The sequence below is a fragment of the Halyomorpha halys genome, unplaced genomic scaffold, assembly GCF_000696795.3.
Source record: "Halyomorpha halys isolate HHAL.00 unplaced genomic scaffold, Hhal_1.1 Scaffold675.1, whole genome shotgun sequence".
Classification (NCBI taxonomy): Eukaryota; Metazoa; Arthropoda; class Insecta; order Hemiptera; family Pentatomidae; genus Halyomorpha; species Halyomorpha halys.
The window spans coordinates 55039-71463 of NW_027111983.1; the positions used below are offsets into that span (position 1 = coordinate 55039).

Sequence of the window (16425 nt, forward strand, 5' to 3'; positions counted from 1 at the left end):
CACAATTATTTCTATTTAAAATATTTGCATTCAGCCTGGGGAACTCCGAACCGAGCTCTTCTTACCATGTATCGAGGAAAGGGTAGGACTCCGAAACATAATTCTCTCTTAACCGCGTCCCTGGTATTAAAAGCTAGCGTCCTCACTCATACTCCACTGCATGAGTGATGGCGCTAGTCGCAGACGCTCAGGAGTTTAGCGGAGTATGGCCACTGGCGTTTCAACTTTCGTGGAAGATTGTAGGGATGGGTAATGATAGAGAGGGATTGAGCTAAGAGATTAGGATAATGAGTACGTTTCTCGTGAAATATGGTGAATTTGGATATAATAAGGTATTTAATGTAGGGTATTTTTGGTTACATAGTAAGGAGGATCGACTATTGTTCGAAGGACTTTTAACCTAAAATACTGAACACGTTTGATATTGAAGTTTTTAGCTCTCTCCCAGAGTTCTAGTCCATGATTCCAAATAGGTTTTATTATTGATTTATAAAGAAGTAATTTGTTGTCTGCTGGAAGCTGTATTTCCTACTTCCACACAGCAGTCCATATAATTGTCAAATCGTCGGAGGAGTACTTGTCTTTTAAGTCTAGTATGGGGATTCCAGGTTAGTCTTCTGTCTTGAGAAAGGCATTGGTATGGAATTAGGGAGAACGGGGGAAATGATTTTTGGCCAAAATAGAAAATTGTGGATAATATATTGGATTAATTCTTCTTCTTCTTCTTAATCCTCCCCCACCCACCGAACAACAGTGTGAGGTGCTTTCTTATAGAGCAGGATCCACAATCCTCGGTCCAGTACCTGTTAACTGCGCCAAATCCATTTTGACTAATCTTCTCTTGTCAAAAGCTTCTTTGACAGCACCGTCCCAAGTATTTCACGCCCTTCCTCTTTTCCATCCAACTCTCTTTTCATATATTATTTTGGCCATTCTTTCCTGCTGCATTATTTTTACATGGCGTAACCACTGTAGTCTATTTTGTTCTATAAAATGTATTTGATTAATTAGTAAATCATATTTAAAAATTATTATTTAAAATATAATTACAGCTCTTATGAAAATCGTGCTTACATCTTGAATGGCGAAGTTTTCTCTTTAACGTCTGACGTTTGCCGACCACTGCCCTATTATATGTAAATTAAGCGATATTTCCAAATTTTTAAATATTTTTCTCGATCTTAGATTGCAGAGAAACGTATGGTTCAATAACTTTTTAGGCAAAGGTTCACTATCTCAAATACAATGAGGCTTATTGCCTTGTAGAAAGCTATAAGATATTAAACAACACAACTTGTTAGGAAGATGGTTTTTCTTCGTTGCAATAAATTAACTTTGCTTCGAGTCCTGCTCGGTGTTTTATGAAAACGTTTAGGTCAAATCGAATTAAGATTTAATCACTTTTTCTACGCGCTTCATTACGTTTGAAGTCTTCATTTTTCACAAGAGTGCCGGTTTATCAATTTCCATCTTGCCGTTGTTCAAGTTAAAAATGAATGTGAAGTTTATTAAAGGAACAAGGAAGTTTGATCCAAAATAGAACCGTTTAAAAATAATTAATTTCATAATATTTGTAATCTTTACACTTTTTTGAGACTGGTTAATTTCGTTTAAATAAATAATTCAATTTTTGTCTCAACACATTTTATTTTCTTATAAGTCCGACGTTTCGGCCAATCCGGCCATCCTCAGGGACTTCTACCATAAAACAGCTTTTATTACATGTATCATCTTAACAATTCAAATTACTTAACATTATTATTTATAATATATCTTACCTTTATACAATTTTGGAACTAAAATTATTTAAACACTCAACTTCATGCAGGCTATTCTGCCCAGGTCACAACAACAATTTCTATGAAACATTAAAAACATTAGGTAAACATATTCTTTTGTTAATAAGTATATAGCCATAATGTAGGATATACTTATTAACAAAAGTTTGTCGATTTGATACTAAATTCGACAGTAATTTAGATTTTTATCTAATGCCATTAAAAATATAACTAAATCAATAAATTAACGTTAGACTGTTTTAAAAGAAATTCCAGCGTATTATAAGCTTTAGTACGTTAGTTTACATAATCTAATTAAATTTTACTTTCATATTTATAAAAATATTTTGAATTCAGCAACAGTATACATAAAGTAAAAAGTAAAATTAATACATTTTAAATGGAAATAATGGGGAAGGAAATCATAAATTGTTCTTATAATTTAAATCCCATTAAGGTTTTCAATTTTCAGAAAGTAAAACACCTTAGTGAAATCTGAGACAGAAAAAGTATTTCTCACTTACGCTTGATTTCCTTGGAACTGATTAATGACGGGATGAAGGCATAGAATAATTAATTGTCCAAGATTTTTTTTTTCAAAATCCATTTTTCACACTCTCTTAAGATTTCCATTTTAACATTCACTGTAGACTTAAAATTAAATTTTTAAATTCATATCATCAACTATCCTGATCTCCTTGCCTAATTAGGCAAGCTATTCATTTTTTTTTTAAATTATTACAAGAATATTAATCTTAGTATTTTATTTCAGAATATCAATAATATACTTATACTTCTATTTGTATTTGTTTATGCATAAAAGCTATAGAACTTAAATTTTTATTAATTTTTTCCATCTTAAAATGATAATGTAATATAATATTATTTTACGGTATATTATATAAAATGAAGATTCTTGAATTATATTTTCATATATTGATTGAAATTCTTGTAATTAATTGTAATTTAAATGAATAAAGTAAATTTTGATGCGGGTAAAGCACTGTCTTAAAATAGATTGAGAAACTTAAATTGGAACATATGTATATATCTATATTTTTGCATATCTCTTATTTTCAACATACTTCAATTAAATTATACAGATATTTATAAGAGTATTTTAACGAGCACACGCTATAAAATACAGTATTTTTAAACTAAGTTTCTAGTGTCATTATTTAGAAAACTATAATTTTTTTTTTTTGCTCAAGTCCTTCATTGACGATCTATATAGTCCCAGAGTGGAAATGTCAAGGTTCCTTTCTTGGGGCCGCCACGATATAAATATTGACCAGCCCAGGTGGGAATCGAACCCACAACCATCTGAAACCAAGCGCTCTGGGATCCCCGCCCGAGCCCTCTCAGCTATCAGGTCCTCTAGAAAATTATAGTTCATATGGAAACCATTTTTTTTTTATTTGCACGGATAATATCCTTCTAACTTAGAGCTCTATTTAAGGGTATTCCTCTAACTTTTCTCTTCGAAATGTAAAGTTGATAATAATCTGCTATAAAAATAAGTCTTTTTTTTTTTTTTTTTTTTTTTTTTTTTTTTATCCCCCTCCCTTTTTATCCATCTCTGGCATACGGGGTGCGGGAGCAGTGGGGTAGTGCGCTGGGGCTTGCGCATGCCACTACTCCCAATTTTTTTTTTTTTTGCTTTTTTTTTTTAACTGTGGTGCAGCCCAGCGCTACGAAAAAAAAAAATATAAGTCTTTACCTGTACAACCCATGATGGGTCAGGGGTGCTGTACTTTATAAAGAAAGTACTGTCACTATACCAACGGTTATAGCAAGGAGGAGATTTGGTCGGAATCACGCTTAACAAAGTTTGTAGCAGAGTGCATTACCACTGAGTCTTGGTGCTTCATAATCAGCTACAATAATTTATTTTTATTCAATAACTTTATTATTTGAACTCTTGAACTATTGAAGCACATTACCACTAACTCTTCATCATTATTATAATCAATCTATTAAAATAGGTCACTATAAAAATGCTATTAAAACTGAATTCCACTAATATTTTTAGATTAAATTTCTAATAAAATATCACAAATTGAAAAAAAAAAATTGAGTAAATAAATATCACAGTTTTTAATTTTGGATTTGTCAAAAACAATAGATTTTTTTTTTTAATATTTCATCTTTTGTTTGATTTTTCCCTGAAAGGCGAAACCAACAAATACTGTACACTAAATAACTTGTGAATGTATTTTTTTTAAATAATACATTCGTGTTGCTTTGAGATAAAAAAAAATATTTTTTTTCTTTTAATTACGTTTATTACACTCGTGTTTATTATATTTCACCAGGGAGCAATAATATAATCTGTTTTAATGGATTATAGATGCCTATATTGGTAGAGGCGGGACATCCTATTCTCAGAGATGATACGATTGTGGTGCTTCTATCCTGACACAAACTAAAACAAAGCATTTCTCTGCTTATCAGATTTAACGCTTCCGCCATTGAATTTAGCTGAATAAGCATTAAAGCATATTACCACTAACTGTTCGACAATAGAATATAATGTCAATAATATGTTTATATATTTTTAGAAATAATATTCGAATGTTTGTATAAATATGTATTCGGTTATAAAAAACTATAGACCTAGATGTCATTACCATTCATTTAGAGAATTAGTAACCAACATTTAATGTATTATTCAATTCAATTAACTATAAGACATACAGATGTCTATTTGCACTCAAATTAAAACTATTTTAATGAACTATAAAGACGTTTATGACATTTACCTTCGTAGGTATAGTAGTTTTCATGATATTTGCTAAAATAAATTGATTTATAGTTGTTCGGACAAATTTTCATTTGCCAAATTTATATTCATATGTGAATATCATAAAAACTACTATCCCTACAAAGATAAGTATCATAAACTACATTATAGTAAGTTAAATTAAAAATATAATATAGCTTAATAGAATCAATATTACTATTTTTTCTTATTCTTTGGAAAGAGTTGGATCGATTGGTATAGAATAACCGTGTAAAAAACGTATTCTTTCTGAGCTACAAATAAAAAAGTTTGATTTTGTTCAGAACTTTCCTTTTCTTTCTGAGAATTCGGGGATTTTAGTAGCTTAAAACGACTCTGTCATGGCGAAAGAGGACATTTTGAAAAACGGTCCAGTAATTGAAAGGACGAAGATTCGATCATTCCCTTTTATAGGAAAAATAAAATTATCAATTAAATTAAATCGTTAGTTAGAAGAAAAATTAAAATATTTGTATTTAGTGGGTATAGGAGTATTGATTGTAAAAGGAAAAGTAAGGAAAAAAAATATTGTTGTTATATCATGTAAATATATGCATTGTATATATATACGATCATGGATTGATTGGTATGCTGTGTATTGTAGCAACCTAATGTATTTGGGCTCCATGGCTAAATAAATTCTCTCTATAGTTGTCTTTTATTTTTTATATTTTGCAACATTTTCATTTAAATACAATTTAAAAAAATTTGGTGATCAGAATGATTTTTTTACTTTTCTGTTTGATGCAAATGATTTAATTTTTAAATGCTTATTGGTTCGTTTCATTGTAGAAAGATAAATATTTAAAAAAAAAAAAAAACAATATTTAAAAATTTGCTTATACATTTAAACCTAATTATTTATTACAAGAAAATCTGAATGCCTAACAACAGAAAATATTGTTATGAAATAAAAACTATATAAAATCTGTTGGAAAATTCGTAATCAGTATCTTGGATAAAGTAATAAATGGATCCCACGAGATATTTAGCTCCGTAAGATGACGGATTGCTTGAGTAATGGAAAAGAAATCGAATCAATACTTTCCCGTTGGAACTTAGTACTTTCTCTAATCAAGCAGAAATTTGCTCATATGGAATTGACTTGGTTATTTTGAGTGCTTCTACACTTGATTACTTTTGTTCTCAGAACTTAGAGTTTATTATTAAGAGTTAAAAAGATTCTGAAAAGGTCTGATCACTAAGTACAGAGATTGAAAACACTAAGTTAAAATTATTGGAATTGTGCTTTTCTATGATAAAACATTATTTATAGAAGGCATTGGTTATGTTCATAATTATCACAAATCTAAATGGTTTTATTAATTGGAACTATTTTATGTGAGCCAACGTTTCGCCCCACTTTTCAGGGCTTCATCAAGGCTAAAAAAGATATAAACTAAAATTAAGATTTAAAGTGAAAAGTATAAATAGACAAGAATTATAAAAAGTATTAGACAATTAGTGAAAACCGTTATTATTTCAATTCATTTAATAATAACAAATAAAAAAACAGATAAAAATAGAGAAAAATAGACAAAAAGAAATGTAAAAATACTGTTGACACTAAAACACGAAAAAAAGAAAAGAAATGAGAATAAAAGTCAAAAAAAAGAATGAACAATATAGAGCACCCACCTTACGGAATGGAAGTAAAAACAAAAAAGGAGATGAAGGGGGTGAGACCAACAGGATGAAGGAAAGGGGGAAAATAATGGTCAACAGATACCTTACAATTTGAAGGCTATAGATATGAAATAATGTTAAAATAAAGATAATATTATGAAATATTAAATAAAGGCAGACAACCGGGAAAAATTATAATATATAAAAATATAACTTTTAAATATATAAAAAACCTTTTAAATATATAAAAAAAACAAATTTGTAGCCCTTCATCTCAATATATCTTTGATGGCTCCCAATACATCTGAAGAATAAGATGGTCAAAAGACCTCTTACTTTGCTATAGTTATTAAAATTCTAGGTAGTTTTTTTAATAGCGACTGCTATATACTATCTATCATTTACTTGTAAGAGTTTTATTAAAAAAAAAAAAATTATTTTTACGCTTCTTATTTATGTACGAGGCACATAGGTGATATTTGGATCAACTTTCTTTTATTGCAAGATATTGTATATTTTATAAATATACTTAATTATACTTTTATATACTTCACATACATCATATAAGTGCATAATAATTAACTTAAATGATACTAGCTATAAGTACATACACTTACTTTTTATTCAGACTGACTTAGGCCACTTTAAATGTCTTACTTATGTATCATTACCTATCATAAGTATCATATGCCGTAATATATGAATAATATTCCTGGATGATTTGATAGTTTCTTTACTTTTCGAATTAGGAATACCAATTTTAAATTAACATTAAAAAATGAAATTAAGGAATCCTCGTAAATTTCGTAGCAATAAATTATGTCTTGTCTGATAAAAAATAAAACTTATGGGATGAAAAACTTATATTATCAAATCGCAACGCGTTATATAAAGATAATTTTATTATTTGTTTTATTGTTGATAAATCACTTTCTTTCATAAAAAAATATTTTAAGTTACATATTAAATATTATAAGTATACTTTTTTTTTATATTGGGCGTATCGTGATAACCATTTTCCGAACTTTCACCTCAAATCATTTCTCCGGATCTCATTCTTAGTGGAAATCATTCAAGATCAATATAATCTCTCTATTATATAAAAATGTTTTAATGATGCCCGTTTAATATTATTATTTTACGTATGAACACCGTGTAAGATTTTATCATACATATTAAAAAAATGAATATCGTCGTAAAAAAAAATTGAGTTTAACTGATGTAGAACATATTTTGCGAAGAAAAAAAAGAACAAATGAAAAAAAGTTATCTGCATTTAATCAAAAAGTAATTAAGAACATTGTTTTGGAGAGGCACCAAATTGAAGTACAAATTAAAATTCTGCGATAAAAAGACTTGGAATTTATTTTTTCTGCTTAAGCTATATTGAAAAAATAATAAAATTTGAACTACACAATACATGTAAATTACAGTTATACAATTTGAGCATCGAGTACTACAATTAAATGAGCAATTGTGTAATTTAGAATGGGGTCGGTTCGCCGTTACACAGACAGGGGGTGCCCCCTCTAGTTAAATATAATAAATTAATAATTAAAAAAATATTTAATTATTAAATAATATCTAATAGTTATCTAACCAATTGGTTATTCCATAGACTTGTAAAATTTGTAATTTTAAATAAATCAAGTATCATTATCATTATTTGATGACGATATCATGTTCGGACCCTTTCATTTACAATTGATCAGGAAGGGAATTCCGCTGAGTGGTCCAAGAACTTAGTGGACCCCAGCTGTCGGGGAACTTACTATAGCTCGGCTAAATAAAGTCTTGTCAACCAGACAGCTCTAAGCTTTTGTCTTCAACTTTCTGCAACATTTGGGATTTTCATCTGTTACTCTCTAATCTGTCAATGTTTTATTTATTCTCAATATTCCTGATATGAAGAATATCTTAATTTGTCAAAGTCGGATTGAATGTCTATAACTGTAAGATTTTCCGAAAATAATTTCTTAAATTTGTATACTTATGTAATTCTTCCAATATAGGATGGAATAGATAGAAAAATTGATCTTTTGATATCGAACAGATTCATATATTGCTTCAAAAAAATGTATTGGACTTCATGAGATCCAGAGAGACGTATTATGTAAATGTTGTATTTTATGTGAACCTAATAAATGTAAGCTTAATTATTTTGAAGAAGAAAAAAAAGAGAGAAATATAAAACATTATTTTGGTTTATAGTTGTATTAATATAATAATAATAGAGTGGCTATCCAATTTACTTCAAAGTTTCAAATTTAAAGTCGACGATGACTAGTGAATGTCAACCTTCATAGAGTCATAGACTAAGAATATAATGTCGTGTATACTTTCATTGCAGGAAATTATTGATTAAATATACATATATTTATATACATATATACATATATTCTCTTCTGTTGTAAGCCCTACTAAAGAGGCGTATATTTTAAAAAATGTGTGCATACACCATGTAAAAAATATATTATATGCATAAAATGTTGCAAAATTATTGGATATTTGTAAAATAAAAATTGTATAGAAGATAATATATTATAGAAAACTATTTACAAAATGAAAGGGTACAAAACACAACTAGAAGAGGTGAAAGAAAATAAAAATGAAATATAACTGAGTGTAGACAATATTGTTAAAAAAAATAAATAATAAATAAGAGATGCTTATTTAAATACCTAAAATATGTTTTTAAACATATTTTACCTAACTATAGTAAAGAAAATTTTTATTATATAAAATACTATTTTCTGTTTTTAATAGTACATATTAAATCTGTAAAATTTTCTGTTTTTAATAGTACATATTAAATCTGTAAAATTTTCTGTTTTTAATAGTATTTATAAATAATAAATATGTACAAAATACTAATATGTACAAGATGATGATAAAAAAGTAAGATTAAAAAGAAGAAAAAAAATTCAACTAACTTAAAATTATTTAAAACAGAAAGAATAGTAACGAAAGAAGAGTAACAAAAAAATAAACAAATAAAAATAAAAGAAAGCATAATTACATATAAAACCATGTACAATATATACAAAATATTGGAAAGTTGTCACTCCAAATACAAACATTGCAGGTCTATGCTATTGGTGAATTCTTCAAGTTGTTTCTTGTATTTGTTATACAATATTTCTAAGGTTGAGGCCATGAGTTCCTCCCATGTATATGTATATATATGGAGAAAAATGTTACCTCTCTCAAACACTCCGGACGAAATCCATTATCTTACAAAACGTCACCTAACAATTACATGCTAAATAGCTTAGGGATACAATTAAACTAGAATCGAAAGCTATTAGTTTGGATCTGAACCGATTGCAATGGCCACGTTAGTGTGTCCCGAGAGAGCTGGAGTTAGAGGCAAGTGTAAATAGCTCTGTTTTCAGTTCGAAATTATATCCCAGTTCTCTCGACTACAGTTTATATTCCAATCGTACAATAGAAACTTTCTTCAAATAATATATTTACTATAAAAAGATCTACAAGAGCTTTCGCTTCGATATTTTATGTTCTTCGGCTTTCTTTATCTATTTAAAAAGTATGTTTCGTCTCTGAAATAATATTAGTACAAGAGCCGGGGAGAAAAAAAGGCAGTTATTTCATCCTAGTTTTGATAACTTTAACAAAAATATGTATAATTACTATTCTAAATTGATGAGTCTGCGAAGTATAGGCAGGATGAATGAAAAATAGTGGCTGTTCAACACATAAAAAAAAATTAATTTTTCATTAGGAGATCTATATCATTAAAACTACCAACAATACTAGAAAATTGAAGAGGTCATTATTTAAAGTAGAGAAAATTTGCTAAAACATGAGCCCCAATAAAGATATTTACGTTCAATACTTCCCTAGATATAACTTTTAAAAAGCAACATTTCATAAAATATGTACTGAAAAATCAGTTAATTTGTGAATTTCTTTTGAGAAATCTATATCTCAAAAACGATTCAACGTACATACGTTCATAAGCATTCAAATTAAAACAATTCAACGTACTATAAAGTAGTAACTAACGTTTATCTTCGTAGGAGTAGTAGTTTTTAGAATATTTGACAAAATAAATTCACAAAATGTTAATTTCTAATTGTTCGGATAAAATTTTTGTTTTTTGAAAGAATATATCTCAGGAACCTTAAGACGTACATATGTCTACTACTACTTAAAATAAAGGTAATTCAAGTTACGATATATAAATTTATGGCATGTATCTTCGTAAGGGTGGTAATTTTTATGATATTCGTATATGGATATATATAGTGCTCATGAAATTTTGTCCGAACAACTATAAATCAATTTATTTTAGCAAATTTTATGAACACTACTACTCCTGCGAATATAAGTGTGATAAACCACTTTATAATACGTTTACAATTTCTGATTTTTCAATGCCTTTTTATTAAATGCTGCTTTTTCAAAAAACTATATCTCTGGAACTATTGAACGAAAATAGCTCTATTAGGGCTCACAGTTCAACACGTTTACTCTATTTTAAATTATTTTATTCTAGGTTTTCTAGTGTTGTTAGTAGTTTTAAAGATATAGAGCTTAAAAATTAATTGTTTAACGTTATTCTCCTACACTTGGCACTCTCATTAATCTTGTCTAGTAATTATACAGTTTTCATTAAATTAATTAAAAATTGGGGTGAAAAAACTGCCTTTTTTTCTTCTTGGGCTGTCTTTTATATTATCTTCGTCTCATTGAGATATGGTCTATCTACGCGTTGGTTTAAATCAATTTTAAAATTTTAGTTTTAAATTTAGAATATAGTCTAACGCTTTTATGGAGTAGAACATTGCATAATTTTACACATGAAATTCAAGTCCCCAATGAAGCATGTAAAATATATTAAAATAATGTAGATTCGGCTCTTTGGGCGTAACTGCTAAAGTTAAAAGACATTACACCACGGGAGGAAAAATTCTTAAAGAAAATGGAAATGTTTTGTGAGGAAATATGTAGAGATTTTCCATAAAAGATATAGAGGCCTCTTAAAAATTCCTAGTTTCACCTTTCTAGCTTGTATTAAGTTGGCCACTTACACAGTTGTTTTTATTAATACTTAAAAACTGTTATTTATTTTAATCGGTCTACATATTCATTTATTAATAAATTATTTTAAAAGTATCTTATTTTTATAAGATAATGAAAGCCATGAGTATTTTATAAGTTAAAATATTATTAGTAACTAATTTATTCTCGACATCCATTCTTATTGGTAGTTTACCTTGCTTTATTATGATAGTAATGTTTGAGACTTGCAAGGGATCCTTAAAAGATTATGATAGTAATATTTGAGACTTGTAAGGGATCCTTAAAAGATTATGATAGTAATGTTTGAGACTTGTAAGGGATCCTTAAAAGATTATGATAGTAATATTTGAGACTTTTAAGGGATCCTTAAAAGATTTTAAGGGATCCCTAATGAAGGAGACTTACAAGGACTGTGTCGTCAAATGACTAAAATCATTAGCTCTGTCAATGTTATGATGTAACAAAAAATAATCAGTGAGAATTAATTGAGGTAATATGATGAATAATAGTAAAATAAAAAAAATAATCGATGATTCATAAAAGAAAAACACGATTTTCTCATCAATATTTGGTTTTTATTTTACTTAACTATTCGATGGTATAACATCGTGTTCAAAATAGGAAGTGAATGCCATTTTTTACATTCACTTACCTATATGTAGCATATATAGTAAGGGGAAGTATTTCGATCGTGTACAATTTTGAATTCGAGTTTCCGCAAATAATGTCGCAAAGAACCTAGTTTCACAAAATAGTGTGTTTGTGTCAATAGACATCATAAGAATGGCCTAGCTCAAAGCCCTACGAAATGCAAATTGCATATTTAAGGTGGATATATATGTTACCTAGGATGTGATAGCAACTTTTTGTTAAAATCGACCTACCAAAAGTACTACTTCATAGAATCGATTTTTCAAATTTTTTTTTTCGATTGTCTCTTATATGGCTATAACGATTTCAATTCAACTCGTTGAATGAGTGAGCAAATAAGTAGTCTGTAATATCAGATACATTTTTTCTTCCTTAAAGAGAACAATAGGGCCTACATGCCTAATTTTTAAAAATATCTTTAATTAAGTTTAGTTGAAAAAAATAAACAGCTCTCGTTGCTATATTGTACAAAGAATGAATACAAAATATTCAAGAATTTAATAGTAGTTATGAATAACTAAAGGAGAAATATATAAATCTGATTCGAACGAGAAATGCCATTTGTTAAACTGTTCTATTCTTGGCAAAAAAAAAAAAATATTTTAGTTTAAAAGTTTTAAAACACGAACTATTAGCAAGAGAAAAAAATATTTTTGTTCATATTTTAAATTTTCTCTTGTTTTAAGATTTTTTTTTTGTAACAATCACAAAAATTGTGATAACTTCAACACGAGTTCACTGACCTAACCAAAACTTAAAGACGTAAGTTTATTAGTAATTGATTTTTTTCCTTACGATGAAGAACTATTTTACCATCATAAAGTTGTTTCGTTAATTATGTTACATTTTTTTTCGGCCAAGACTCCCATTGGAGTCCTATATTGCCTAAGCATGGTTGGGGGGTCAAAGTTCTTCATTTTGTAGGACCGCCACTCAATGAAAAAAGTCAACGTCCCAGGCCGGATTCGAATCTGCACCGCCAATATACATCAATTTGGTAAGACTGTGTCTTAACCACTGATTTACGGGCGGCCCTCGTTAATAATAACTGAAGAATATGGTCGGAGGGTGCGGTCAGCAAAAATAACATAAATAAACAAAAAAATATTTATTCATGCAAACGTTTCGACCTGTTTCAGTCTACCTCACCTCCGAAAATCTTCTTCCATTATTAATCTACGGTTAGCTATCTACCTTTCATTCGAAATAATAATTAAAAAAACTAAAGGTAACTAAGACATAGTGTAGATAAAGATGAAACAGTATAAAGTTAAAATCAAATAAATAAATAAACCGAAATTGACAGGTTTCGAATTTAAAGGTTTTATTGGTATATTAAAAAAAAAAACATCATGCTATAGTTTTTGTTAAGGACGGTTGAGGACTTCTTAGAACTTTTCTAAAAACCATTTTTTTTTTTTTTTATTTCATTTAAAACTTATCTTTATATGTTTTTTTTTGGAATTCATGTACCAATTTTCACTATAATTTATTTGATGTCTCCCGTTTTTTTCTTCCTACATGTGCTCTTTATTTCATTCTTTTCATCGTACCAGGTATTATTCATTTTTATCAATATTTTGTTTAGTTTTCTATTAATTTTGTTTTGTGTCTATGTTATAACCCCGAATATGGCTCACATGGATTAGCAGAACTTCGTCTATGAGAATAAATGATACATGATCTTTCGGCTAACAATCAACACGTTCTGATAATCTAACAATCTTTTAGTGGTCATCTAGCATGAATTATTGTTATATAGTGAGCTACTCCTTATTTAATTCCATTCTTTGCTTTTTAAGGGAATATGCTTGCGTGTTCGTTAATGGAATTGTGATCGATTTCTGCAAATTAAAATAGCTGATATAATCTTTACTCAGACAGTTCTATAGTGCACAGATCTCAACGAGTAGCGCTGGAATATTTAGTTAGTTAATGGAAAAACTAACTAAATATTCCAACGCTCAACCCATCCATCTGGATAGGATCATGAGAAGAATAATGGCCTAGTTCCAAGTGGTCTTTTCTATCCACTTGTCCGTTTGCCGAAAGGAAGATTATTTTAAAAGATCATAAATCCACACTGCTTCTACGAGTAAATAACTAGATGATGGATTTTTCACTGGGAACTATAGATTAAAAATTAAATTAAAAAAAAATACAATGCTTATTTATTTTTTAATATTATTGGAAGAATTAAAACAAAAAAATAGGTTTCTCAAATAGCTGTAAATAACTAGTTATTCAACTTTGAACCAATGCAGACACCATATGGACATAAAACATGACCTCACATAAATGCAGGCTGTATATAGAAATAATGCTTTATCAGTCTAAAATATATAAACCAAATAGATGCAGTACATCAGTTCAAGATCATACAACACCAAATCCTCTTGAGAAACTTGAAGGTTTGTTTTGAGAAATCTTCCTGTATTATTCTAACAATGTTTCTGTTTCTATTTTTTGCTTTTATTGTTATCTAATTAATTAATTTTCGTAACATTTTATTTACCGAGGTTAAGCACAGTCCAAATTAATCAATACTTAAACGCGCCAAAAATTAAGTACCTTATTGTGACCGAGATGATATGGTTAGAGTCAAAACTTAACAACTTGTGCATTCTTATTTTTAAAAAACAAGGAGCAGAATACCCTCATTAAGTTCGTATTTTCCACTCAGTTTTTTTTTATTACAAATGAACAAGAAAAAGATGAAAATTAAATTTTTATGAAAGCTTAAGAACCGTGGTAACAATAACATGGGGGTATTTGAAACACCAAAAAAGCACTTAATTAACTCTCAATTCTCATTCAAATTTTTCACCCTCTAAATAAATTTGTTTTCAGAACAATAAAGTTAAGACCTTTAAGATATGAGAGGCTTATCGTCGGAGACTGTAGATGAAGTGGTAGTATGGTTTGGTGAGATATGCTAACAATATCCTAAGAATTAGGTACAGGATTAGAGATTGGAGGAAGTGGTTTCAGAAGGCTCCTAAAACCGGGTTTGGGCAATTAAAAAAAAGAAATAGAGGTTGTAAAACTTTAAAAACTGTGTAAAAATATTTTGCATAGGACATAATTACGATTATAAATCATCCTTTCTTTTACGGTGTTGTTCTAACAGCCCTATACTTAGCTTTTAGGTAGTATGGTTTGGCGGGATATGCTAACAATATCACAAGAGTTAGGTATAGGATTGGAGATTAGAGGAAGTGGTTCGAGAATGCTCCTAAAACCGGGTTTGGGCAATTTAAAAAAAGACATAGAGGTTGTAAAACTTTAAAAACTGTGTAAAAATATTTTCCATAGGACATAATTACGATTATAAATCATCCTTTCTTTTACGGTGTTGTTCTAACAGCACTATACTTAGCTTTTAGTAGCATAATTTTAGCCTATTTTAACAGAAGAGAGTTGCCGAATTATAGCGGCAGAATCATATATGTATACATTCTAAAAAAAACAAAACAAAAAAAAAGTATTTTGTTAACGGGTACAAAATGCAACCCTACCTGCTGATGACTTTCGATTCAGTACAAATGTTTATTCAGGAAATACATGACAAAAACTTGATGAGGCATGATTTTCAGTTTAAAAATCTGTCACCGTTTCCCTCTTCCTCATTTTTGTAATACTACCCAAATATTCTGTAGTAATCAAACTCATGTTTTCCCTTGCAGATTCCTATCGGTGAAGAAATGGCTCCTGCGGAAGAAGCATCAAATCGAGCTGGCTCGAAAGAGAGGCTGGAAGGGCTATTGGGTCTGCCTGAAGGGGACCACACTCCTCTTCTACCCATGTGACTCGAGGGAGGGCAGGTCGGTGGAAGCGGCCCCAAAGCACCTCATCATCGTGGACGGTGCCATCATGCAGCCCATCCCGGAGCACCCCAAGAGGGACTACATCTTCTGCCTCAGCACTGCCTTCGGGGACGCCTATCTCTTCCAGGTAGGTCCTATCTTTTTACAATTCTTCCTAACATGAGGATTTTTTGAGTTGTTGAGGTTTGAGCTGTCTCCTATTTTTTTTTTTTTTTTGGCAACTTCCTATTTAAATTAAAAGTAACTGAGATTCTTTTTGTTCATACAAGACCTAGTTCAAATACAGCTTTAACAAAAAATTAATAATTTTTTTTTTCTTTAACCACTACACGCCGTTTCTTCCCCACGGAGTTGTTACTTTACAGATTAACAACCTATTCTAACCAGAGTGGGGAGGTCGAGTTTTTATTCCGTGTAATCGCTAAAAAATGAGTCAACCTTCCTGTGCTTAATTAAAACTTGTGCAGCTACAGACTTGAGGCTGATAATGACGCCTTAACACTCTCGGATAACACGGCCTCGAGAGCTCTACGAAATTATAAATTCCTCCTTCATCTTAATAAAATAAACATAATTATATGTCAAAAAAATTATATTTCATATGCTTTCACTTTGGCCCAAACAGATACATTTTTAATTTCAAACTCCATTATTACACAGACCCACTATTCATCCCAATCTATACCCGATAATCCTCCGAGGCGTTCAGGCCCGC

The 16425-nt window shown here is 29.5% G+C and overlaps 1 protein-coding gene across 1 annotated transcript in view; it reads left to right on the forward strand.

The window, feature by feature from the left end:
• Positions 1-16425, forward strand: part of LOC106685264 (protein still life, isoforms C/SIF type 2) — a 106038-nt gene that overhangs the window by 10735 nt on the left and 78878 nt on the right. The window contains exon 4 of the mRNA XM_014427832.2: positions 15570-15837. Coding sequence (XP_014283318.1) covers positions 15570-15837 — 268 coding nt within the window. The remainder of the gene's footprint in view (positions 1-15569; positions 15838-16425) is intronic.